The following is a 26189-nucleotide window of genomic DNA, read 5'->3' as shown; positions in this document are numbered from 1 at the left end:
GCTGTCCTCAACAATATCATCCAATTTATACAGAAAGAACTTTGCTATCATGTGATATCGATCACCAGTAACAGTCACTGCTTGACCAGCATAATTATAGAAGAACTATTGTCCAACGATGCACAGTGGGGCAGAATCAAATTTTTTTTGGAAACAAATCTGGTAATTCTAAATGACTGCTGCGATTGGGATAAAATTTTACGCGGGCGTAGGCAAGGAATATTCGAGTTTAAGTTATTAAAAATGGTCCTACAAATGATCCAGGGGCGGCGGTATGGGTGCTCAAAGTAAAGTGCCTTCGATATATAAAATGCTATTTTTTTGATTCCCATCCGATTTAAAAAGTGCAATATTTTTGAAAGGCGGAGATTTAAAGTGGCATCTTTTTGAATCTAATTGAGATATTGACTTGAAATTTTTTTGTAAGACCAAAAAGTAACTTATCTCAACAAAAAAATTTAGTTCGGAATAAATGTGGATCAAATTGTTTCTAATACTTGCAATTCTATTAAAATTTTGATACAAATTTTAGTTTTAGAAACTCAATAAATATTTAATACGAAATAAAATCCCTATTTCAATGAAATTTTCAAAGTTTTTTAAATTTGTTATTCTAAATAACAATGTATAAAAATCTTGTCCAAAGGTCAAAGGGAATCCCGAAATTCCTAAAAATTGGAGCGAAAATTGCAAAAATAGTATTTTTACAATTTTGCTTATAAAGTTCGCATTTAATTTGCGGCTGGGAAAATACTTTGGGATAAATAGGAAACACATCAATGTTTCCAAAGCTGCTTTCAGTTTTCTGATCCCAGCTTTGGGATTTTAGAACATGTCGCCCAATATTGAAATTTTGATAAAAATAGGTCAAATTCCGAAGGTCGTAGGGGTGACACAGGACATGTTTTTTATACGAAAATATTCTACTTATATGTATTTAAAGAAAGTTTTTTCACCTTTTCGCTCAAAAACCAGCAAAAGTCTACTATTTTTTATTATTTTCGCATCCATAATTGATATTGCTCTGAAAGCTTTTGTGTATTATTGGAAATTTACAAAAAAAAAATTGAGCCCATTCGGTCCAAAATTACGCCCTATATTTAAAAAAAAGCGGACCAAGTCGGCGTTTAGAAATGCCAGATTTATTTCCAAAAAATTTTGATTCAATAAAGTTAATCGTTGTAATGCATTTGTTTTTCGTCAATCACATTTTTCCTCAATCACTTTATTACTTAATTAAAAAACAACCTTTATATTATTTTCAACAACTTAAATTAAACTCTTTATTATTGTATTCATAAATATTAAAATTATTCGTTTTTTTTGTAATTTTCTAAAATATTTACAGCCCTTTAATCCTAACAATTATACATGGCATTCAATTTTTCAATATCTCCATCACTCAGACCACGACGTTGACCAATTGCTATGTTTTCATCCTTCAAAGGCACTATGGTCTTTTTACCATTATTAGAATTTGCTGTAGCATGATAATGCATAATACTATCATAATCATATTCAACACCAAAATCTGTGATATCCTCCTCTTTGTATTTATTATAGAATTTCAAATTGCTCTCGTTCATATTTTCCTCTACTATGCGAATATAATCATCACGATTTGGTACATTATGTTGATGGTAGAAAGCGAGAGTATGTAACATTTCATGGATAATAGCACCATTCTGGAAGCAGGCAGTTCCCAATTTAGTGGCTCGTAAATTTAAATACTGTCTTCTGCCAATATAACCAACAGTGGCAGAACAACCAGGTTTATTACCATTTATATCTAGAAAAGCAGTCATGTTGTCCTTAGCAGGACGGAATTTTACACAACTGGCTGATTCAATGGCCTGCATGGCACCCTTGATGTACTCAACATGGTCATCATCTGGGGAATATACCAAATATTATTATTAGTTATGATATAACGAAAATGAGGTTTGAATAAGTACTTACCATAATCATCACTGATTTTATAGTATACTATGCCATCGGGCCACCTTTTTGATTCAGAAATGTCACCATTGCGAGTCAATTCTATGTCCATGTCACCTTCAAAATAGCCAGACATTACTTCAGGATATTCATAAACATCTTCTAAGACCACAGGCAGGGCATAACAATTGGCTATTAATACACCGATTAGTATAAATGTTTGGTAATGTTTCATGTTGATGTTTAGGATACTATTTCAAAACTAGTTAGTGAATTTGGGAAAATTTCGTAATTTATACAAAATGTTGAAGGTTACAAGAGCTAATGCTAAAGAAATTCGCATGAGGTGGAAGTTGTTTCAATAACACAAGTATATTATTCATGTAATCTAATATCTTAACCTTTAAAGTTTAGGCTGTAAAGTTATGTTAACAGAACTATAAATTAAAAAACAACATAAACTGAAATGTAAGACTCGTAAATTTTTATCATATTTATCACTTCAAACACAATATTGTTATTATACAGAAAATAATTTTGTCTTACTAGATTATAATCAATTATTACTCAAATAAAAAGATTTTTTAAAGACAATTATTCAATTAAAAAGGATTTCTATGAAAATTAATCGATTAAAAATATTTCTATAGAAAATTATTCGATTAAAAATATTTTCTATAGAAAATTATTGGATTATATACACAATTTATCGATAAAAAAGATTTTCTTTAGAAAATTATTAGACTAGATTTTCTAAAGAAAATTTTTCGATTAAAACGAATTTCTATATAAAATTATTTGATTAAAAATATTTTCTAAGAACGATTTTTTATAGAAAATTATTGGATTAAAAAGATATTTTATCGAAAATCATTCGACGAAAATGATTTTCTATAGAAAATGATTCGATTAAAAAGATTTTCTATAGAAAATTAATCGACTAAAATGATTTTCTATAGAAAATTATTCGATTAAAATGATTTTCTTTAGATAATTATTCGATAAAATGATATTCTTAGGAAAATTATTCGTTTAAAATTATTTTTTATAGAAAATTATTCAATTAAAATGATTTTCTATATAAAATTATTCGCTTAAAATGATTTTCTTTAGAAAATTATTCGATTAATATGATTTTCTGTAATAAATTATTCGATTAAAATGATTTTCTATAGAAAATTTTTCGATTAAAAAGAGTTTCTACAAAAAATTCTAGAAAATTATTCAATTAAAATGATTTTTCTATATAAAATTATTCGATTAAAATAATTTTCTGTAGAAAATTATTCGATTAAATTGATTTTATATAGAAATTTATTCGATTGAAAAAATGTCTATAGAAAATTATTCGAATAAAAAGATTTTCTATAGACAATTATTCGATCAAAAAGGTTTTCTATCAAAATTAATCGATTAAAATGATTTCTGTAGAAAATTATTCGATTAAAAATATTTTCTATAGATAATTAGTAGATTTTAAAGGGTTTCAATAGAAAATTTATCTATTAAAAAGATTTTTATATGACAATAAAGATTTTCTAAAGAAAATTAAGGAAAATTATTCGATTAAAACGAATTTCTATAGAAAATTATTTGATTAAAAATATTTTCTAAGAACGATTTTTTACACAAAATTATTTGATTAAAAAGATATTTTATCGAAAATTGTTCGACTAAAAATATTTTCTATAGCAAATGATTCGATTAAAAAGATCGTCTACAGAAAAATTAATCGATTAAAATGATTTTCTATAGAAAATTAATCGATTAATATGATTTTCTTTAGAAGATTATTCGATTATAATGTTATTCTTTAGAAAATTATTCGATTAAAATGATTTTTTATAGGAAATTATTCAATTAAAATGATTTTCTATGTAAAATTATTCGATTAAAATGATTTCTATAGAAAATTATTCGATTAAAATGGTTTTCTGTAGAAAATTTTTCGATTAAAATTATTTTCTATAGAAAATTGTTCCACTAAAAAGATTTTCTATAGAAAATTATAGAAAATTATTCAATTAAAATGATTTTCTATATAAAATTATTCGATTAAAATTATTTTATTTAGAAAATTATTCGATTAAAATGATTTTCTGTAGAAAATTATTCGATTAAAAAGATTTTATATAGAAATTTATTCGATTAAAAAAAATTTCTATAGAAAATTATCGAATAAAAAGATTTTCTATAGATAATTATTCGATTAAAAAGGTTTTCTATGAAAATTAATCGATTAAAATGATTTCTATAGAAAATTATTCGATTAAAAATATTTTCTATAGAAAATTATTAGATTATAAAGGGTTTATATAGAAAATTTTCTATATAATTAAAAAGATTTTCTTTAGAAAATTATTCGACTAAAAAGATTTTCTAAAGAAATTTATGAAAAATTATTCGATTAAAACGAATTTCTATAGAAAATTATTTGATTAAAAATATTTTCTAAGAGCGATTTTTTATAGAAAATTATTCGACTAAAAAGATATTTTATCGAAAATCATTCGACTAAAAAATTTTCTATCGAAAATGATTCGATTAAAAAGATTTTCTATAGAAAATTATTCGATAAAAATGATTTTATATAGAAATTTATTCGATTAAAATGATTTTCTTTATAAAATGATTCGATTAAAATGATTTCCTATAGAAAATTTTTCGATTAAAAAGATTGTCTATAGAAAATGATTCAATTAAAATGGTTTTCTATATAAAATTATTTTATTAAAATGATTTTCTTTAGAAAATTATTCGATTAAAAAGATTTTCTGTATAAAATTATTCGAATAAAATGATTTTATATAGAAATTTATTCAATTAAAATGATTTTATATAGAAAATTATTCGATTAAAATCATTTTCTGTAGAAAATTATTCGATTAAAATGATTTTCTATAGAAAATTGTTCGATTAAAATGATTTTCTATAGAAAATTGTTCGATTAAAAAGATTTTCTATAGAAAATTGTTCGATTAAAAAGATATTCTATAGAAAATTGTTCAATTAAAAAGATTTTCTATAGAAAACTAGTCGGATAAAAAGATTTTGTATAGAAAATTATTCGATTAAAAGATTTACTCTAAAAAATTGTATGATTAAAAATATTTTCTGTGAAAATTATTCGATTAAATTGATTTTCTATATAAAATTATTCTATTAAAATGATTTTCTTTTGAAAATTATTCAACTAAAAATATTTTCTATGAAAATTATTCGATTAAAAAGATTTTCTATAGAAATTCATTTTATTAATATTTTCTGTAGAAAATCATTGGATTAAAATGATTTTATATAAAAAAATTATTCGACTAAAATGATTTTCTATAGAAAATTCTTTGATTGAAAAGATGTTTTATAGAAAATTATTCGTTAAAAAGAAAAATATTCGACTAAAAACATTTTTAATAGAAAATTATTCGATTAAAAAGATTTTCTATAAAAATCATCTTAATAGAATGATTCATTAGAAAATCATTCGATTAAAAAGGTTTCCTGTAGAAAATTATTCGACTAAAAATATTTTCTATTGAAAATCTTTTTACCGATTGAATCGAAAATCATTAAATTTTTGGTGCTAATAGTCCATCAATCTGGGGGTTGCAGGTTCGATTCCCTCCAGAGACAGTGTTTAATATGAATATAAGTTTTAATTATATTGTAATCTTATTTCCATATTTTAAAATTATGCCAATTTATGCGAATTTCTTAACTGTTCTACAAAGAAGAATAATTTAGTAAGACAAAATAATTCTGTGTATAACAATTTTGTGTTTTTAAGTGATAAGATTTGACAATACATATAATAAAATATGTAACATTTCCTTGATATTTTATGAGTCTTACATTTAAGTTTATGTTTTTTAAATTTATAGTTCCATTAACATATGTTTACAGCCTAAACTTTAAAGGTTAAGATATTAGATTACATATAAATATACTTGTGTTATTGAAACAACTCATGCGAATTTCTTTAACATTAGCTCTAGTAACCTTCAACATTTTATATAAATTCCGAAATTTTCCCAAATTCACTAACTAGTTTCGAAATAGTATCCTAAACATCAACATGAAATATTACCCAACATTTCTACTAATCGGTGTTTTAATAGCCAACTGTTATGCCCTGCCTGTGGTTTTAGAAGATGTTTATGAATATCCTGAAGTAATGTCTGGCTATTTTGAAGGTGACATGGACATAGAATTGACTCGCAATGGTGACATTTCTGAATCAAAAAGGTGGCCCGATGGCATAGTATACTATAAAATCAGTGATGATTATGGTAAGTACTTATTCAAACCTAATTTTCGTTATATCATAACAAATAATAATATTTTATAAATCCCCCAGATGATGACCATGTTGAGTACATCAAGGGTGCCATGCAGGCCATTGAATCAGCCAGTTGTGTAAAATTCCGTCCTGCTAAGGACAACATGACTGCTTTTCTAGATATAAATGGTAATAAACCTGGTTGTTCTGCCACTGTTGGTTATATTGGCAGAAGACAGTATTTAAATTTACGAGCCACTCGTTTGGGAACTGCCTGCTTCCAGAACGGTACTATTATCCATGAAATGTTACATACTCTCGCTTTCTACCATCAACATAATGTACCAAATCGTGATGATTATATCCGCATAGTAGAGGAAAATATGAACGAGAGCAATTTGAAATTCTATAATAAATACAAAGAGGAGGATATCACAGATTTTGGTGTTGAATATGATTATGATAGTATTATGCATTATCATGCAACAGCAAATTCGAATAATGGTAAAAAGACCATAGTGCCCTTGAAGGATGAAAACATAGCAATTGGTCAACGTCGTGGTCTGAGTGATGGAGATATTGAAAAATTGAATGCCATGTATAATTGTGATGATAAGAGGGCTGTATTTTAGAACTATAAAAAAACGAATAATTTTAATATTTATTAATACAATAAAGAGTTATTTTAAGTGTTTAAAAAATAATTTAAAAGTTGTCTTTTAATTAAGTAATAAATTGTGTGCTATACAAGAATTCATTAAGTGCATTTAATTATATTCTGAAGTTTATAGTGAAAAAAAACAAACTTGATAAATAAAATTGTCTATAGAAAATCCTTTGATTCGATTAATTTTTAATAAAAAATCCTTTTAATCGAATCATTTTCTATAGAGAATATTAAATGAATAAATGAATTGTATTTATTTCAGGAGTGCCAATCAGCCTAGATTTTTACGATTCAGGGGATATTTTTTTAATATCTTGATTCTCTTTATTTAAATTATCTAGTTTGATCGTCCAGTTATATAAAATAGCCCTAATTTGAAATACATTTTAATAAAAATGAACTTAATTTTATTAACTTTATCCACCAAATACTTAATACTATAATACATTTTATTTTTAAATTTTTATACATGACAATTATACATTGAATTGATTTTATCAATGTCAGTCTCACTTAAACCCACACGCTGGCCAATTAACACATTTGGCTGCAAAGTCTCAATCGTATTATTACCATTTTTCGAAAACGCCTTAGCTCCATAATGCATTATACTGCCATAATCGTATTCAGTACCAAAGGCGGTGACTGTGTCGTTGTCATATTTAATAAAATTATGCTCTCTTCCTTCGATAATATTTTCCTCGAGAATCACCACATAATCATCACGATCGGATGCACTTTGCTGGTGAAAGAAACCCATAATGTGCAAAAGTTCATGTATAATACTGCCCATCCTAAAGCACCCAGTATCCAAGTCAAATATTTGTAAATTGAGATCCTGCTTATAGCCCAGATAACCGACTGTGGCAAAACAGCCATTGGGATTACCATAAATATGGACATAGGCAAATGTTAGAAATGTGGCTGGTATGAAACGTACACAAGTCACTGATGCAATGGTATCCATAGCTTGCTCTATATAAAGTTTGTGATCTGCATCTATATAAAATACAATAATAAATAGCAGCTATAAAAATATAACTCTTACTTACCGAAAACACTATCTATTTTATATCTTACAATCGCTAAAGGCCATGTTCTTAGCGGGTTCTTTACACCATTGCGAGTTAAATCTAAGACCATATCACCTTCAAAAAAGCCAGCAGTTAATTCAGGATCCTCCTTCTCCATTTCAGCATTGTTAACCGGCACTGCATCACAGTTGGCCACCAAAAAGTATAATAATACAAAATTCAGGTATTGTTTCATACTGAGATGCATTCACTTTGTTCAAAATTTTAATAATAATTTCACATTTTTGAAAATTTGTCTGTTTTATGCACAAAAGAATGTAAATAGAAACAAATTTAAGACAGGCACGTTTTTGGATTGTAGATTTTAAATAGAAAAGATATCTTTATTGTGTTTAAAGTGGAGAAAAATAATGTAATTAGCTGGGTCTTATTTCTGGTTAAGTGCGTAATATTAATTTGTAATCCATTGTTATGTGCAAAAATACGGTACAAAGGAAAACGATAATTTTTGTATACACTCTATTATTTGTTTATAAGCACTTTAAATATGCAGTAAAAACTTTAAAATATGCTCTTAAAAAAACAAACTTTTACATAATTTTTAACCGAAAAATATACTTTTATTTAAAAAAAATCAATACAATTCATTTCTAAAAAGGTAAAGTAACATAAAATAAACAAAAATAACATGAACAAAACAAGTATAACAAAAAACAAGTAAGAGAGCTATATTCGGCTGTGCCGAATCTTATATACCCTTCACCAAATTATACTTTAAAATAAATTTTTTTAAATATTTTTAGGTAAACAAAATTTAATTTTTTTTTTGATTGTTTTTCAAAATTTTTTTTAATTTTTTTTTAAAAAAGTTTTTTCCAAATTTTTAAAAAAATTTTTTTTTTTGGAAAAAAAAATGTATGACAAAAAAAATTTTTTAATGAAAAAAAATTCGGGTTAAAAAATATTTTTCCCGATTTTGACCCATTGTAGGTCCAACTTACTATAGCCTTATCTACATCGTTGCAATGGACTTTGAAATATCTATCATTAGATGTCTATATTAATGACATAGTAATCCAGATATAGATCAAAAACAGGTCAAAAATCGAGGTTGTCCCGGTTTTTTGCTCATATCTCCGTTATTTATGGAACGATTTTGCTAATTTTAAATAGCAAACTTCTCGAAAGCATGTATTGAAGATTTGGATCCCGAAGATATCAACAGACAGACAGACGGACATTGTTTAATCGACTCCGCTATCTATAAGGATCCAGAATATATATACTTTATAGGGTCGGAAATGAAAAATGTAGAAATTACAAACGGAATGACAAACTTATATATACCCTTCTCACGAAGGTGAAGGATATAATATATACAACATAAAAACTATTGGAACTTAAGCTATGAAAAGGCCTCGAGAGGTATTTTGATGATATTTTATGTAAATATAAAGTCACTTCTTCAATTAAGGTTATAATTACAAAATATTGACTTAAATTTTCAAATAAAAATCGTTGTCTATTGGATCTGAAAACATTTTTATACATAGAAAATATTCTTTCGACATCAACTAATGTTATAGGAGCAAATTTAAAAGACAATATTTCTTTAACACTTCCCAGCAAAAATTTTGTGAATTTTTGTAATGACAACTAGTTATTTCATGCATTCTTTTGTAAGGAGTGGTGGTTACCCAGCACATTATTTTATTTACTAGAATAAGTACTTATTTTTACACAGGCTGGTAATGAACTTTTGCATTTAGCACAGCTATCTAGTGTGTTTGACTGGAAAACGGGAGGTTAGTGGTTCGCCACCTGTCAAAGCCATTAATTTTTTTGTTCATATCATATTCATTTATATGTTGATGTTAAAACTATTGTTAACTTACAATAAAATAACTCGTACTCGTACAGCTTGACTATCAAACACAAGCAAATAATGTGACTGTTCGATTCCCACACAAGGCAATATTTTTTGTGTTTTTTTTTTAGCTACATATTCTTGTTGTGAATTTACTACTTATTTCTCAACTGATTGTAAGTACATTTGTAAGCTTGACCCCTGAATTTTTTAAAAATCTCGAACAACGGTAAGTAGTGTTTCAGTCAAATAATAAGTAGTTATCGCTTTGCTCCAATTATACTTGCTGGCTTAATAGGTAAGTAAAGGTTTTGCTGGGTTAGAACGGTTAAGTTTGAATTAGAACTAAAATTTGATATTTAGATGGCGCTATTATTAAAATAGTGCTTATTTTATATTAAAACAAGTAAGAGAGCTATATTCGGCTGTGCCGAATCTTATATACCCTTCACCAAATTATACTTCAAAATAAAAAATTTTAATATTTTTAGGTAGGTGAACAAACATTTTATTCTGTTTTTTAATTTTTTGGAAAAAAAATTACGGATTGTTTTTTAAAATTTTTTTTGGTGAAAAGCCATCATTTGGAATTTTTAACAAAGGAAGTAAAAACCTGTAACACAACAGCGAAAAATAAGTAAGACAAAATGTGTTTTTGATAAAGTCAAAATATGCTATTAAATAGTAAAATATGCTCTAAAAACGCAAAAATATGACATAAATATGTTCTTAAAACAAATATATGCAAAAATATGCATTTAAATAAGCACTAACAAATCGATGCCAAAATTCTTAAATAGTTCTGAAACGTGTAAATATCTTATCCATGTGCTCATTAGACTCACCAGAAAAAAGCATGCATTTGCATATTTTGGTTTCCCTGGTGATCACAGATTGAGCTTGTTTTCCATAAAATTGCAGTATTTACAAAGTTATTAACGATTTAAGATATTTGAGTTTTTTTGTACTAAAAATCGAATTTTGGTATAAAATATGAGATTGTTTTCTTGAAAATCGCTATATTTTCGAAATTATTAACGATTTAAGATATTGGATTTTTTTTATTAAAAAATTTAGTTTGTTTTCCTTAAAATCACTGTATTTACGAAGTCGATTTAAGATATTTGAGTTTTTATGCACCACCATAGTGGGGAGGGTATTATGCTTTTGTGCAGATGTTTGTAACGCCCAAAAATTTATGATATTGAATATTTTTTTTCAAAAATTGATATTTGTTATTAAATATGAGTGATCACAGATTGAGCTTGTTTTCCTGAAAATCGCTGTGTTTACGAAGATATTAATGATTTGGAATTTTTTATTAAAAATCTATTTTTGGTATAAAATACGAGTGATCATAGATTGATCTTATTTGCCTTAAAATCGCAGTATTTACGATTTAGGGTATAAATATGAGTGATCATATTTATACCTGGTTTATAATTTGTTTACGATTTAAGATATATGAGTTTCTTTGTACTAAAGATCGAATTTTTATATAAAATATGAGTGATCACAGACTGAGCTTGTTATACCCTTCACCTTAGTGAGAAGGGTATATATAAGTTTGTCATTCCGTTTGTAATTTTTCATTTGCGACCCCATAAAGTATATATATTCTGGATCGTTATAGATAGCGGAATCGATATAGCCATGTCCGTCTGTCCGTCTGTGTTGAAATCAACTTTCCCCCAAATAATTTACATACACGATTCATACATCAGTATCTCCGAAATTCTTCCGGCTCGGTCGCTATTTAAAATCGAGAAAATCGGTCCACAAATGGCTGAGATATAAGGAAAAAACTAGGACAACCTCGATTTTTGACCTATTTTTGACCTATATCTGGATTACTAAGTCATTAATATAGACAATATGGATATCTAATGATAGATATTCCAAAGGCCTTTGCAACGATATAAGACCATAGTAAGTTGGACATACAATGGGTCAAAATCGGAAAAAAATATTTTTTAACTCGAATTTTTTTTTAATAAAAATTTTTTTTTTTCATAAATTCTTTTTCCAAAAAAAATAATTAAAGAAATTTAAAAAAAAAATGTTGAAAAAACTTTTTTTAAAAAAAATTAAAAAACAATTTTGAAAAAAAAAAAATTTTAAAACATTAAAAAAAAAATTTTGATTTTGTTTAAATAAAAATATTTAAAACAAAAAAATATTTTTAAGTATAATTTGGTGAAGGGTATATAAGATTCGGCACAGCCGAATATAGCTCTCTTACTTGTTTTCCTTAAAATTGATTTTTGTTATAAAATAAGAGTGATCACAGGTTGAGCTTGTTTTCCTTTAAATTGCTGTAATTACGAAGCTATTAACGATTTAAGATATTTAAGTTTGGTATAAATTATGTGTGAGTCTTGTTTTCTCTTTTTACCTCATTTTTTTAAATAAATTTCAGTATAGTAATGAGAGGTCATAATGAATTATTCATATGTATGTATATGGCAAACATTTTATGAAAAAAGTACCAGAAATATATAAAAGATTTACCCCTTAATGGTTTGATTTTCCAAAAAGTACCAAGCTTGTAGTTGTTATTTTTTAATAAGTAAAAAATACGATTTGAAATTTAAATCATTACATGTTAAAACAAGTAAGGAAGTATGGTGGGTCAAGCCCGACCATATAATACCCTACAATAAGTAAAAGAGCAAAAACATTTTTCTTTTAAAATTTCATTAATTTATATTTTTGAGTGATTTTCGGAAGTGGGCCTTATATGGGGGCTATGACCAATTATGGACCGATCACCATGAAATTAGGTCGTGTGATTTATGTCTATATTAAAGTTTACTATGTTAAATTTTGTGTGTATACCAACATTTTTAAGCGATTTATGCACGTTAAAGTGATTTTCGGAAGCGGGTCTATATGGGAGCTATGACTAATTATGGACCGATCGTAACAAAATTTGGTGACATGAATTTTATGTATATAAAACTTATTTGGAGCGGAATTTGTGGAGATACATATATAAATTAAACATTTATGACCGATAAAGTCCAATTTCGGAGGGACATTTGTATGGGTGCTAGGTGAAATAATGTACCGATTTCAGCCAGTTTCAATAGGCTTGGTCCTTGGTCCGAAAAAAGAATATGTACCAAATTTCATCGAAATATCTTCAAACTTGCGACCTGTACTCTGCGCACAAGGTTTACATGGACAGCCAGCCGACCAGACGGACGGACGGACATCGTTTAATCGACCCCACTATGGTGGTGTAGGGTATAAATATATCTGGGGTAGCAAAAAAGTACCAAATATAGTTTTTAACCGTTTTCTCCCCTAAAAGGTTCGATTTTCATAAAAGTACCAAACACGTTTATGCTAATTTTTTAAGTAGATAAAAATGCATTTTAAAATTAGCTTGTATCTATATTATTTTAGAAGATATAAGGTTACCGAATTTACCCGTTTTTACTCCCTAATCCTTCCAAAGATAGAAATTGCAAATCTATTTCAAATGCCACTCACATACAAGTTAATAATTTTATTAGATATGTTAATGCCAAAACGTAATGCTCAGTCATCATTTAACTGGGCCATTTAGTTATAACTGTTTGATTAACTCTCGTTCTACTAAGACGAGTAAGTGAATGACTTCATTGAAATGATAATTATGACATTTGAAAGTATAAACTTAGATAAGTTATCACATTCTACTGCATTTTATATTTGTCTTTTTATACTATATAATTAATTTCTTTTGTTTTGGAGTATTGAATATTTCTACATACACTTTCTCTTTATCTTAAATTGTATTGACTGAACTTTTACTAAATCTACAGTAGATAAAAAGGCTTTAGATCTCAGATATGTACTTTGGCTATCCGAAGAGTTACATTTTGTTAAGGATTCTATATAAATTAGATCACATTAGAAAACAGCATAGTTAGTCTAACATTATTTAATAAAGTAGCACAATGAGAAAGTTAAAAAGCTTAATTTTACTTTCATTTTATTTTGCCAACTGCCTTGCAGTACCAGCCGAAAAAGAACGAGTGGAAGATGATCCTGAATTGACGGCAGGGTTTTTCGAAGGTGATATTGAATTAGATTTCAAACGTAATGGTTTAAAAGATACTACACAAAGATGGCCTAATGGTGTAGTGCTCTTTAGGATTGACCCAGTATTTGGTAAGAGAGGAGAGATATTTTAAAAAAACTTGGAAAACTCTTCATGATTCCCTCTTCTCTTCGTTCACAGATACCAAACACTCTCTATATATCTTACAAGGCATGAAAACAATTGAATCTCTTAGCTGTATACGTTTTCGTCATGCCTCTGATACCACCAAGGGCTATGTTAAAATTAATGGTGAATCTACTGGCTGTAGTGCCAGAGTTGGTTATAGCGGCATTAAGCAAAATCTAAATTTACGCGTTGATGCTTTGGACCAGGGCTGCTTTAGAATTGGCAGCATTATGCATGAATTGTTACATGCTCTGGGCTTCTATCATCAACACAGTGCCTCCAATCGTGATAAGTATATCCGCATTGACTGGGACAATATTACCAAAGACAAGGAGAAAAACTTTAAAAAGTTTGATTCGATAGTTTCTACTAATTTTGGCGTTGAATATGATTATGGCAGCGTTTTGCATTACAGCTCTAAGGCATTCTCGAAAAATGGCGAAGCAACCATAGTTCCTTTGAAGGAAAATAATGCCGTGATGGGCCAGCGGCTGACTTTAAGTGAGGGTGATATACTAAAATTTAATAAAATGTATAACTGTTAATGAGAACAATTTAGTTTTTTTCATGAAGTTTTGATTTTAAGTGAAATTGTTATTTAAATAAGATTTTTTTTGGCAATTTCAAGATGACATGTCCAATCGCAAACAAAGGTTATACCGAACTATTAAAGTGATAGTCTCACAACTTATTAGATCGGACGTAGTTGTGTAAATATATGCTGGACACAAATAGTGGGTGAAGAGCACCTGGCATAAAAAGTAAAAGTTCGAATATTTGAAAGTCTTCATATTTGTTGCTTTGTTACCATTACTCTAGTTGCGATGATAAAATTAAGTATTATTTACTCAATATTTCAAGACCTATAATACTATTTATTCTCAAAAGTTACGACGCTGCCATGGTCCGTTGTTGAGGGGCTAACATAAGCGGCACCAAAACAAATATTATTTTGCTGGAAGTATTCACATAATATAATAAATAAATTTAAATGTCTTATATTCTTAAAAAAGTAGTATTTCTATAACTTTTTAGAAAAAGTAGTAAAAACTTCTAGAAATACTACCTTTAAAAAATACAATTTCTACTACATTTTTTTAGTATTTCTACTACCATTTCTACTTGTATTTCTGCTACATTTTTTAAAAAAAAGTTGAATTTCTACTACCTTTTTAAAAAAGAGTTGTACTTCTACTACCTATTTTGAAAAAAATAGTATTTCTACTACATTTTTTTGAAAAAAGTAAAAATACCTTCTTTAAAAGGGTAGTATTTTTACTACCTTTTTTAAAAATGTGGTATTTCTACTACCTTCTTTTAAAAAAGTAGTATTTTTACTACCTGTTTTTAAAAAAGTATTAGTATTTCTACTACCTTTTTTAAAAAACGGTATTTCTACTATCTTTTTTAAAAGAAGTAGTATTTCTACTACTTTTTCTTAAAAAAGTAATATTTTTTACTACTTTTTTAAAAAAGGGTATTTCTACTACATTTTTAAAAAAAGTTTTGTTTCTACTACTTTTTTTTAAAAAAAAATAGTACTTTTACTGCTTTTACTTTTTGAAACAAGTACCCTTCCAAAAAAAAGTAGTATTTCTACTACCTTTTCAAAAAAAGTAGTATTTCTACTACCTTTTTTTAAAAAAGCAGTATTTCCACCACATTTTTTAAAAGAAGTAGTATATCTACTACCTTTTTTTTTAAAAAAAGTAGCATTTCTACTACCTTTCTTAAACCAAATAGTATTTCTACTGCCTCTTTTAAAAAAAAGTAGTATAACTATTTCCCTTTCAAAAAAGAACTAGTAGTTCTACTACTTTTTCAAAAAAAAAATAGTATTTCTACTACCTTTTTTAAAAAAAAGGAATATTTTTACACCTTTTTTAAAATTAGTAGTTTTTCTACCGCATTTTTTAAAAAGTGGCATTTCTACTACCTTTTTTAAAAAAGTAGTATTTTTACTACCTTTTTAAAAAAAGTAGTATTTTTAAAAAGGTGGTATTTCTACAACCTTTTTATAAAAAAAGTAGTATTTCTACTACCTTTTTAAAAAAGTAGTATTTCTACAACCTTTTTTAAAAAAGTAGTATTTCTACTACCTTATTTAAAAAAGTAGTATTTTTACTACCTTTTTTAAAAAAGTAGTATTTTTACTACCTTTTATAAAAAAGTAGTATTTCTACTACCTTTTTCAAAAATACTACATTTTTTTTAGAAAAAAAGTAGTTTTCTACTACCTTTTTTAAAAAAAGTAGTATTTCTACTTCCTTTTTTTAAAAATGTAGTATTTCTACTTCCTTTTTTTAAAAATGTAGTATTTCTACTACCTTTTTTTTGAAAAAAGTATTATTTCTACTACTTTTTTTTAAAGAAGTAGTATTTTTATTACTTCTTTAAAATAATTTTTAAAAAAAGGAGTAGATTTACAGTTTTTGTTTATTTTATGTTAACTATTGTAGAAAAACTGTATGTTTTTTGCATGACAATGAAATTTAAAGTCTATTTATTATGCGAAATGAAATACTACTTTTTCTAAACAGTAGAAGAAATAGACATTGGTCGTTTGGATTGTAGATTTTTTGTTGTAAAATTTTCAAATATTGATGAAATTTTAACGTTTTTGTCAATTTGGCAAAGAATATTAGTTAAAATTTTGAAGAAAAACAATTTACCTATTTATAGTTGTCCAAACAATTTGGACAACGTGAAAAATAATCAATTTCAATATTTAAAAATGAATATGAACATTTTGGAAAAAATTAAGCTTAATTGTTTAACATTTTTCTCAAAGATTTTTAAAGAAATTTGTAATATTTTTAGGCATTTGATAAAAAGAAGCTTTAAAGCTTACTTACTAATAATAAAATAAATGTTTCCGTTTTTACACCAAAACGGATGTAGTTAAATTTTGCTTAATTTATGAGCGGTCCTTCTGATCACAGAATTCAATTTTGTTGTCGATGTAATAATCATTGAAATATACAGTGTTTTCTACAAACAAAAAAACTATATTTTTTTTAGCAGAATACAAAGAAATTTAGCATTAAATAATAATAAAGAGGGCAAGTTTTTCAAACTTTTTTAAAAGTAGGCGTTTGCAGGTTTTTTAACAGGTTTCATAGTGATCACCAAAAAAAACTACAGAAGATTCGGCTGTTAATAAAATTATTTAACATTAAATATTATACAATTTTTTAATGTAAAATAATAATTATAATAGATGAAATTGACACAAATACTGCATGTGAAGACAGCAATGTTAATGCAATTCCTGACATATCTAGCAATGACTTCAAGCTCAATATCTTGCTTTTTTAATTAAAAAATCATTAAGATAAGTTATCATGGGATTCTATTGTATTAAATATAATTATTATTCCCATTTATTAACTTTCTTTTGTCTTAGATATTCTTACATTTTTATTTTATTGCGTGGCAATTAAACAGACATATTATCGTCACTTTCCTTAAAAAAGATAATGCAATTAATCTAATTAAACATTAAACGAAAAACATACATTTCTAAAAATAAATTATTCAATACACATCTTCTTAAAAATTATTTGTATAAATTAGACAATGTTTTAAATTAGCATTATTAGTTTAATTATAATTTTCAAAGTATTCGTATCACAATGAAAAACATCCTGCTTTTAGTTACACTTTTCTTAATTTTGGTCAACTGCCATTCAGTACCAGTTGAGAGCGAAAGAGTGGAGGATGATCCTGAATTGATCGCAGGATTATTTGAAGGTGATATGGAATTAGATTTATCACGTAACGGCTTGGTTGACACTTCCAAAAGGTGGCCTAATGGTATTGTGCGCTATAAAATTGGACCGGCATTTGGTAAGAGAGGACAATAATATTTAAAAGGCTTTTAAGTAACTGCAATTATATTCTCCCTAGATATGGACCACTCTATTTATATTCTTCAGGGCATGCAAATCATCGAATCAGTTAGCTGCATACGTTTCCGTCATGCTACTGCTACTACAAAGGCCTACATCCAAATTACTGGCCAATCTACTGGATGTAGTGCCAGGGTCGGTTATAGTGGCGTTATTCAAAATTTAAATTTACGCATTGATGCTTTGGACAAGGGCTGCTTTAGAATTGGCACCATTATGCACGAGTTGTTACATGCTTTGGGTTTTCATCATCAACAAAATTCCTCGGATCGTGATGAGTATGTAAAGATTGCCTGGGACAATATTACCGAAGACAAGAAGTACAACTTTAACAAATATAATTCGAATACTGTTACCGATTTTGGCGTTGTATATGATTACGGCAGTGTTATGCATTACGGCCCCATAGCATTCTCGAAAAATGGCGAAAAAACCATAGTTCCTTTAAAGGAAAGTAACGCCGTGATGGGTCAACGATTGGAATTAAGTGATACAGATATTAAGAAATTAAATAAAATGTATAATTGTTAATGATGAAGACAAAAATGGATTTTTTTTTGTGAAATAAAAAATGTTTAAATTTCACCAACTATTTATATGAATAATGTACTTTGTAAACAGTCATCCTTTCAGTGTATTAAAGTGTGAGTAAGGGGAAATTTCCTGACTTAACATTATAAATATAAATTCAATTTTATAAAATTTTACAGAAATTAGTCCTAAGTACTCTAAAATTATACAGTAAATTATGGTGATAATCAGTCAACATTTGTGCCTAGTCCCTATATAAGGTACCCCTTGAACATTCATAATTGTCTTATAATAATTCATATCGTGATGAAATTGGACATAACAACATCCCAATTTAAATCTAAGAACTTATCAGTTTTTTTCCTTTCTGCTGAACTCTGGGAAGGTTCGTTGATTAAATAAGATGTATGTAAATGAAATGCTCTATTGTTAATGATGCCTTAAAAATAATTTTTTAAGTAAAAGTAAAATTTTAGCTTATTTATTAAATCGCTTATAAAATGTTTATCAATTAGCAATGAGATAGATATTTTTGATAGCTTTTGAGTTTAAAGTTAAATTAGAAAGCAGCAGCACATTCATGGCATAGGCAAACTTTCTTCATAGAGCCTTCTTCAGCGTCCGAAGCTGCTTCTTCAGTTGGGATATAATCTACATCATCACCATCTTCACATTCAAGAGGAACGTCCTCTTCATCTTCGATGTTCTCACTTGCAAGAAATGCGGCCAGTCGGCTCTCAGTGAGCTGTTGTAAGTCTGCAAAATCGCTGCCTCCGATTTAGAACCATGTCGAGGTCTTCCCACACCTCATAACTTATTCCAAACATTTGAAAAAGTTGAATTCAATAAACCCGATGAGCACAAGAAACTAATAAGCCAACCGAAATGATAAATTCTAGAAACCGATACACAATACACTTGATTGTACAGCTTTGCAACGTGTTCGCAAGAGCTTACACAAACACATATTTTTACAACTTACGTCAATCAGAAGATCAACTGTGTTGAATGTGGATCAGCTGTCATTAATTTTCCATATGGTCTTCATGAGGCTCAGTAGGTACACTTACCACATTTTTACATAAACAGTCAAGGTTGTTCTACGAAATCAATAGTTAAAATATTTTACTGAATTCATTATGTTCAGAAGGCATTAGCATTAGCATTAGCGGTAGTTGACATAAAATATTTCTTCGCTCAGAGCTAATGTAAAAACTTGGCGACTACTCAAAATCAAAATGGGCCTCGAAAAGCCCAGTTGAACATCCTAGGGTTAAACTTGTGACTGTCCGATACGGTAGCCACACAACATATCCAGTATCACCGGAAATATTTACTGACAGTAAAGCTACCTTTAGATTTTTGAGATATTCTAATGAAATTTAACAGTCAGTGTTGAAATGTTTTTGAGTAGTAGTTCCCAAAATTCCCAACTCGGGCATACAAAATTTAAAAAACACCAAAACCTCAGTTCTTATCTCAATGTTTACAAATTTATTTTTTTAAAAAATTTCTGAAAGTTACTTACTAGAGGGTTAACATTTTTAAGAAAACAATGTATCCTATTAATTTTCAGAATAACATTTATCATAAATTTTAATTTGTGTAAAATTCGACCCGATTAAGTTATCGTAATATAATTTGGAACTTATATATTGGGTATGACTTAAAACTACAGGATTTTTTAAAATTTTTAGCTTTTATTTTGAAACATTTGTACAATATAAATTTATTTAAAGTATCAAAAAAAAATAGTATTCGAACGGGGTAACGCTTGGACTATAAAGCGGCTGAGGCCAAACATCCCAACCACTTCATTCTAAATACTTTTAACCATGTATTACAACATGCGGCCGAGCGTTGTCATGATGAAATAGTACGGTTTCATGTCTGGCCGCATATTCTTGGAATTTTTCGGCCAATGCTCGCTTCAAACGAATCAGTGGCGTTCGGTACAGGTTCCCTGTGATGATCTGGTCAGATTTTAGCAGTTCTCTGTATTTCTGCCACCAAAAATGTAGAATTACCTTAGCGCCATGGATATTTGGCTTTGATCTCTTGGGTCTCTTGGCTTCAATTCAATATGTCAATGGCATCCAATTTTCCTGCTTTTGGATCAATCCTGCTGCTCGAAAACGTTTTGAAATGCTGCGGCTGGAGTAGCTCCCAATGAGTTTGCAAGCTCTTATTGAGTTTGCAACAATCTTCATAGAGTAATGCCTCTAATTCTTTGTCTTCAAACATTTTTAGCAGGCCTGGTCGATTTTTGTCTTCTGTGTCAAAGTCACCCCTTCTGAAACGCACAACATTCATCAAAAGCTTTGGTGAGCAATCAGTGGGCTTCAGCGGTACTTTTTTTCAAATTAAAGTAGTAAAGCTAAATTCCCCGCATATGACGATTCGTCGTTGGTATAAAATTCGACATTTTTGAAGCAAAACCCATAATTGTTCTGTGATTGTAATGTGATTCCCTAACATGGTAGATCTCTACATGCAAGCAATCAAGTGGAGTCAATATCACTTCGTGTTGATAAGATCAAATCTATCTTTGGAGATCATTGCTTCAGCTGAAGATAGGTTATCTATTATTTGTATTTTATTTTGATGTACAGTGTATTAGTTCAATAACTCCAGCAGCAACGTACTTGAATATTTTTCCATTATTCCAACATTATTCTGCAATTTATTTCATTTTATGATCTTTTTGTTCTGCCTTGCATGTTGCAATTATTACTACATTTGTAAATTATACAATATGATAAGTTATCATCTAAAATAACTGGCTTACATACAAATTTGTGTATTATTTTTATTATATAATTAGTATAAAATTAGATTTAACTTAGTTAAATTTTAATGGATTTAATAACATTGTTATATAAAATTTTAAGAGGTCATTGGCCAGTTTTTTATTTGAAGAATTTTTGAAATTTTTATATAAAGTAGACAACATTTGGGAGATGCATTATTGTAACAAAAATTCATTGAAGTATGAACAAGTTCATGGGATTCTTTCTACTACTCGTCTTATATATGGCTAGATGCCTGGCGGGACCGGTTGAAATTGAACGAGTGGAGGATGATCCTGAATTAACCAGTGGTTTCTACGAAGGTGATATGGAAGTAGATTTCACACGTAATGGTGCTGTGGATACTGCAAAAAGATGGCCTAATGGAGTGGTGCGCTTTAAAATTCAGCCAGGGTTTGGTAAGTTAGAATAATACCAGATTTCAGGGACTTTAATAAATTCTTATGGGGATTCTATGCTTCACAGATGTCAACCACACATTATATATCCTGCAAGGCATGAAAACTATAGAATCTGTCAGCTGTATACGTTTTCGTCATGCCACAGCTACCACAAAGGCCTTTGTCAGAATTAATGGCAATACAAACGGCTGTAGTGCCAGGGTCGGTTATACTGGAGCAGAGCAAAATTTAAATTTACGTATTGGTCCTCTGGACAAGGGTTGCTTTAGAAAAGGCAGTATTATGCACGAATTGTTACATTCTCTGGGGTTTTATCATCAACAAAGAGCTGCCGATCGTGACAATTACATTCGCATTGTCTGGAACAATATTTTAGAAGATAAAAAGCAAAATTTTAACAAGTTTAAATCTTCAGTTGTTACCGATTTTGGTGTAGCATATGATTATGGTAGTGTTTTGCATTATGGACCTAAGGCATTTTCGAAAAATGGTAAAGATACCATCATTCCTTTGAAGGGTGAAAACACAAAGATTGGTCAACGACTTGCATTAAGTGATGGTGATATTAAGAAATTGAATAAAATGTATAAGTGTTAAGGATGTTGTAAAATATATAGGAAGTTAAATCGCTAAACAAAAGAAAAATGTGTTTTCATCTGTGTTGAATAGTTTTTCCGTATTTGTAAGGTATTCATCAATTGATTTAGATAGATCATGGAGACTTAGGTGACTTTAAACTGATGATAATTCACATAGTGGCTGTACATATAGCCTTGAGATGATCACTTCTTGCATACGTTGCTTCTTTAGATTCATAATTAGCATATTTTCCTTGCAATACTTATTATGAAGAAGAGTAGGTACACAGAGAAAACAGATTCGTATTCACAACCGAATTTGGCGCCAATCGAATTTTGTCGGTTGCGTGTACTATCACATAATTCGATTCTGACTACTGTTTATATGATATTCACAACTGTTATTTAAAAAATAATTCGGTAGGAATAACCAGCAATTTTTATATAATTACATTAGAATGGCCCAATTAAAAATAAATATATTTTTTATTATTACTAAATATATGTTATAATTTATTTATTGCAATTTCTTTAACATACATTAATATAAATAATTATATACAATAATTTATTATTCCTGTGAGATGAAAAAACGTTCAAATTTATCTTTATGTCGTAATTCAGATAAATTTGATTTACTTGAATGCTGCAGTTCATACATACATGCTTCTGATAACAAAATATATATTTTCAAAAGCTACATGGACACCGGTACACATATTACCAAATAATTCAGTTTATACCACGTATCACCATTGAGGCTTGACGAAAAATGGGGACGTACAATAACGATATTGATCTTTACGAAAGAAATAATTGATGATAATGCTAAAGAGAATTTACAAAATCATTAAATAAGTGAATGATTGTAACAAAAAGGTTGAAATATAGCAAATTCACAACTTCCTTACCGTTAATCGTTCTTTCATCAATTGAGTACCAGTCAGACATTTAACTAACATTCATTAAAACATGAAGAAGCACTTGGAAGTATGTATAACGATCTGCTTTAATGAAGAATTCTCCAACTGGATGATTTATTATTTACAAGAAAGAGTACGATTAAGTTTACATTACCCCAGGTCAAAAATTGGCCAATTTTGTGTTAGTCTATAAAATCGTCTGTAAAAAATGCAGTGAAAAAAGTGAAATTCATATTACATAAATTAACCACGAGTGGCTTACTTACCGTCCTAAGACCGAGTGTTACTGCGCTCTGTTGTGATAACTTTTATTTATGTATTTTAATTAATATTTTACTTTTAAGTGTGTGTACACAATTTTTGTTTAATTTCTAATTAATTTATTATTTATTTTTCGAAAACTGTCAAACAAATTTTATAGTTTTTATAATCATTATTTGTCGGTTGTAATCACCGAATTTGTTTTTTTTATTTTATGACCGAATTTATTGGTTATTGTAACTGAAAACTTCAGTCCTCTCTGCCGAATTCCTTAATTTAATGTTTACCAGACGCAAATTGATTATGCTAACTAATAATACAATTATAGGAACCTCTATTCTATTATAATTATGATTTTTCACTTATAAATAAAGATAATCTGTTGAATTTATAAATTTTCAATGACTACAACACAATATTGATTTATTCTACTAAATTTTCATAGTTGTAACCGTTTTCCAACCAATCCTTTTTCTGTGTGTATATACGATTTTCTAATCTATATATTATGTAGTATAAAATATTACTTCGTTTTTGCTACAACTGCAATGACGCAAATAAGATATTTGTATTGAAGATAAAAAGCATTGCTTTAATTTATTTACATACTAGCTGACCCGACAGACGTTGTCCTGTCCAAATTAAAAAATGCTTGTGTTCGATTTGTGAATTTGTGAGAAGCGGTTTGAAATATGTAAAAATAGTTAAAAAGGAAAAATACGTATTGTTTGAATAATAACTATTATTCGTATAGGTTTGGGTTATGTTTGATTACATTTGATTTTAAAATATGTACAATTATGGTCATAGAACAAAATATACATAGAAGCGTCAGAAATATGAGTGATCACAGATCGAACTCTTTTTCTTGATTTAACACTTATTGGCCAAGTTATTAGCTAATTTAGATATTTTGAGTTTTTATGTAAAAAAATCGATTATTGGTCCGAAATATGAGTGTTCACAGATCAAGCTCCTTTTCGTGATTAAACGCTAATTGGCCAATTTATTAACGATTTTAGATATGTTGAGTTTTTATGTAAAAAAATCGATTTTTTGTCCGAAATATGAGTGATCACAGATCGATCTCCTTTTCGTGATTAAAAGCTTATTGACCAAGATATTAACGATTTTAAATATTTTGAGTTTTTACATAAAAAATCGAGTGATCACAGATCAAGCTCTTTATCTTGATTTAACGCTTATTGGCCAAATTATTAGCTAATTTAGATATTTTGAGTTTTTATGTAAACAAATCGATTTTTGGACAGAAATATGAGTGATCACAGATCGAACTCTTTTTCTTGATTTAACGCTTATTTGCCAAGTTCCTAACGATTTTAGATATTTCGAGTTTTTATAAAAAAAATCGATTTTTGGTCAGAAATATGAGTGATCACAGATCGATCCCCTTTTCGTTATTAAACTCTTATTGGCCAAGTTATTAGCGAACTTAGATATTTTGTGTGTTTATGTAAAAAAAATCGATTTTTGGTTTTTGAAATATGAGTGATCACAGATTTGGCTCTTTTTCTTGATTTTACGCTTAATAGCCAAGTTATTAACGAATTTAGAGTTTTTAAATAAAAAAATCGAATTTTTGTCAGAAATATGAGTGATCACAGATCGATCTTCTTTTCGTGATTAAACGCTTATTGGCCAAGTTATTAGCGAATTCAGATATTTTGAGTTCTTATGTAAAAAAAAATCGATTTTTGATTTTTGAAATATGAGTGATCACAGATCTGGCTCTTTTTCTTGATTTAACGCTTATTTGCCAAGTTACTAACGATTTAAAAATTTCGAGTTTTTATAAAAAAAAAATCAATTTTTGTTCCGAAATATGTGTGATCACAGATCGAGCTCTTTTTCTTGATTTAACGCTTATTGGCGAATTTAGATATTTTGAGTTTTTATGTAGAAAAAATGATTTTTGACCAGAAATATGAGTGATCACAGATCGAGCTCCTTTTCTTGATTAAACGCTTATTGGCCAAGTTATTAGCGAATTTAGATATTTTGAGTTTTTATGTAAAAAAAATCGATTTTTGGTCAGAAATATGAGTGATAACAGATCTGGCTCTTTTTCTTGATTTAATGCTTATTGGCCAAATTATTAACCATTTTAGATATTTCGAGTTTTTATAAAAAAATCGATTTTTGGTTTTTGAAATATGAGTGATCACAACTCTGGCTTTTTTTCTTTATTTTACGCTTATTGACCAAGTTATTAGCGAATTTAGACATTTTGAGTTTTTACGTAAAAAAAATCGATTTTTTGTCAGAAATATGAGTGATCACAGATCGAGCTCCTTTTCTTGATTAAACGCTTATTGGCCAAGTTATTAGCGAATTTAGATATTTTGAGTTTTTATAAAAAAAAAATAAATTTTTGGTCAGAAATATGGGTGATCACAGATCGAGCTTTTTTCTTGATTTAACGCTTATTGGCCAAGTTATTAACGATTTTAGATATTTTGAGTTTTTGTATCAAAAATCGATTTTTGGCCAGAAATATGAGTGATCACCGATCGAGCTCTTTTTCTTGATTAAACGCGTATTGGCCAAGTTATTAGCGAATTTAGATATTTTGCGTTTTTAAATAAAAAAATCGAATTTTTGTCAGAAATATGAGTGATCACAGATCGAGCTCGTTTTCTTGATTAAACGCTTATTGACCAAGTTACTAACAATTTTAGATATTGTGAGTTTTTATATTTATTTTGAGTTTTATATAAAAAATTTGATTTTTTTTCAGAAATATCAGTGATCA

At 28.1% G+C, this 26189-nt stretch overlaps 5 protein-coding genes across 5 annotated transcripts; 4 read left to right on the top strand and 1 right to left on the bottom strand.

Annotated features, from left to right (window-relative positions):
* Nucleotides 1–6010: 6010 nt before the first annotated feature.
* LOC135949854 (seminal metalloprotease 1-like) lies at nucleotides 6011–6846 on the top strand. The gene is made up of 2 exons (XM_065499303.1): nucleotides 6011–6224; nucleotides 6293–6846. The coding sequence occupies exons 1-2, from the start codon at nucleotides 6011–6013 to the stop codon at nucleotides 6844–6846; spliced, it is 768 nt and encodes a 255-aa protein (XP_065355375.1).
* Nucleotides 6847–7344: 498 nt separating this feature from the next.
* LOC135949849 (zinc metalloproteinase nas-15-like) lies at nucleotides 7345–8150 on the bottom strand. Its single transcript, XM_065499297.1, has 2 exons — nucleotides 7934–8150; nucleotides 7345–7880 (listed from the first exon to the last, which is right to left on the bottom strand). Exons 1-2 carry the CDS (start codon nucleotides 8148–8150, stop codon nucleotides 7345–7347), a joined length of 753 nt encoding a protein of 250 aa, XP_065355369.1.
* Nucleotides 8151–13713: 5563 nt separating this feature from the next.
* LOC135952332 (seminal metalloprotease 1-like) lies at nucleotides 13714–14546 on the top strand. Its single transcript, XM_065502221.1, has 2 exons — nucleotides 13714–13943; nucleotides 14014–14546. Exons 1-2 carry the CDS (start codon nucleotides 13730–13732, stop codon nucleotides 14544–14546), a joined length of 747 nt encoding a protein of 248 aa, XP_065358293.1. The 5' UTR covers nucleotides 13714–13729.
* A 3075-nt stretch (nucleotides 14547–17621) lies between these two features.
* On the top strand, nucleotides 17622–18447 carry LOC135952077 (seminal metalloprotease 1-like). Its single transcript, XM_065501871.1, has 2 exons — nucleotides 17622–17850; nucleotides 17911–18447. Exons 1-2 carry the CDS (start codon nucleotides 17637–17639, stop codon nucleotides 18441–18443), a joined length of 747 nt encoding a protein of 248 aa, XP_065357943.1. The 5' UTR covers nucleotides 17622–17636; the 3' UTR covers nucleotides 18444–18447.
* Nucleotides 18448–21424: 2977 nt separating this feature from the next.
* LOC135952354 (seminal metalloprotease 1-like) lies at nucleotides 21425–22278 on the top strand. The gene is made up of 2 exons (XM_065502244.1): nucleotides 21425–21651; nucleotides 21719–22278. The coding sequence occupies exons 1-2, from the start codon at nucleotides 21435–21437 to the stop codon at nucleotides 22249–22251; spliced, it is 750 nt and encodes a 249-aa protein (XP_065358316.1). The 5' UTR covers nucleotides 21425–21434; the 3' UTR covers nucleotides 22252–22278.
* Nucleotides 22279–26189: the final 3911 nt, after the last annotated feature.

Source organism: Calliphora vicina, chromosome 2, assembly GCF_958450345.1.
Source record: "Calliphora vicina chromosome 2, idCalVici1.1, whole genome shotgun sequence".
Classification (NCBI taxonomy): domain Eukaryota; kingdom Metazoa; phylum Arthropoda; class Insecta; order Diptera; family Calliphoridae; genus Calliphora; species Calliphora vicina.
The sequence above is the reverse complement of the archived record's forward strand: the minus strand, read 5'-3'. Positions and strand labels throughout refer to the sequence as shown.

What these genes read in the sequence shown, in the direction of transcription:
- LOC135949854 (XM_065499303.1), top strand. Translation starts at nt 6,011, where the DNA reads ATGAAATATTACCCAACATTTCTACTAATCGGTGTTTTAATAGCCAAC. An exon ending in TAAAATCAGTGATGATTATG is followed by an intron (nt 6,225 to 6,292) that starts GTAAGTACTTAT and finishes TAAATCCCCCAG; the next exon opens with ATGATGACCATGTTGAGTAC.
- LOC135949849 (XM_065499297.1), bottom strand. Translation starts at nt 8,150, where the DNA reads ATGAAACAATACCTGAATTTTGTATTATTATACTTTTTGGTGGCCAAC. An exon ending in TAAAATAGATAGTGTTTTCG is followed by an intron (nt 7,881 to 7,933) that starts GTAAGTAAGAGT and finishes TATTTTATATAG; the next exon opens with ATGCAGATCACAAACTTTAT.
- LOC135952332 (XM_065502221.1), top strand. Translation starts at nt 13,730, where the DNA reads ATGAGAAAGTTAAAAAGCTTAATTTTACTTTCATTTTATTTTGCCAAC. An exon ending in TAGGATTGACCCAGTATTTG is followed by an intron (nt 13,944 to 14,013) that starts GTAAGAGAGGAG and finishes CTTCGTTCACAG; the next exon opens with ATACCAAACACTCTCTATAT.
- LOC135952077 (XM_065501871.1), top strand. Translation starts at nt 17,637, where the DNA reads ATGAAAAACATCCTGCTTTTAGTTACACTTTTCTTAATTTTGGTCAAC. An exon ending in TAAAATTGGACCGGCATTTG is followed by an intron (nt 17,851 to 17,910) that starts GTAAGAGAGGAC and finishes TATTCTCCCTAG; the next exon opens with ATATGGACCACTCTATTTAT.
- LOC135952354 (XM_065502244.1), top strand. Translation starts at nt 21,435, where the DNA reads ATGAACAAGTTCATGGGATTCTTTCTACTACTCGTCTTATATATGGCT. An exon ending in TAAAATTCAGCCAGGGTTTG is followed by an intron (nt 21,652 to 21,718) that starts GTAAGTTAGAAT and finishes TATGCTTCACAG; the next exon opens with ATGTCAACCACACATTATAT.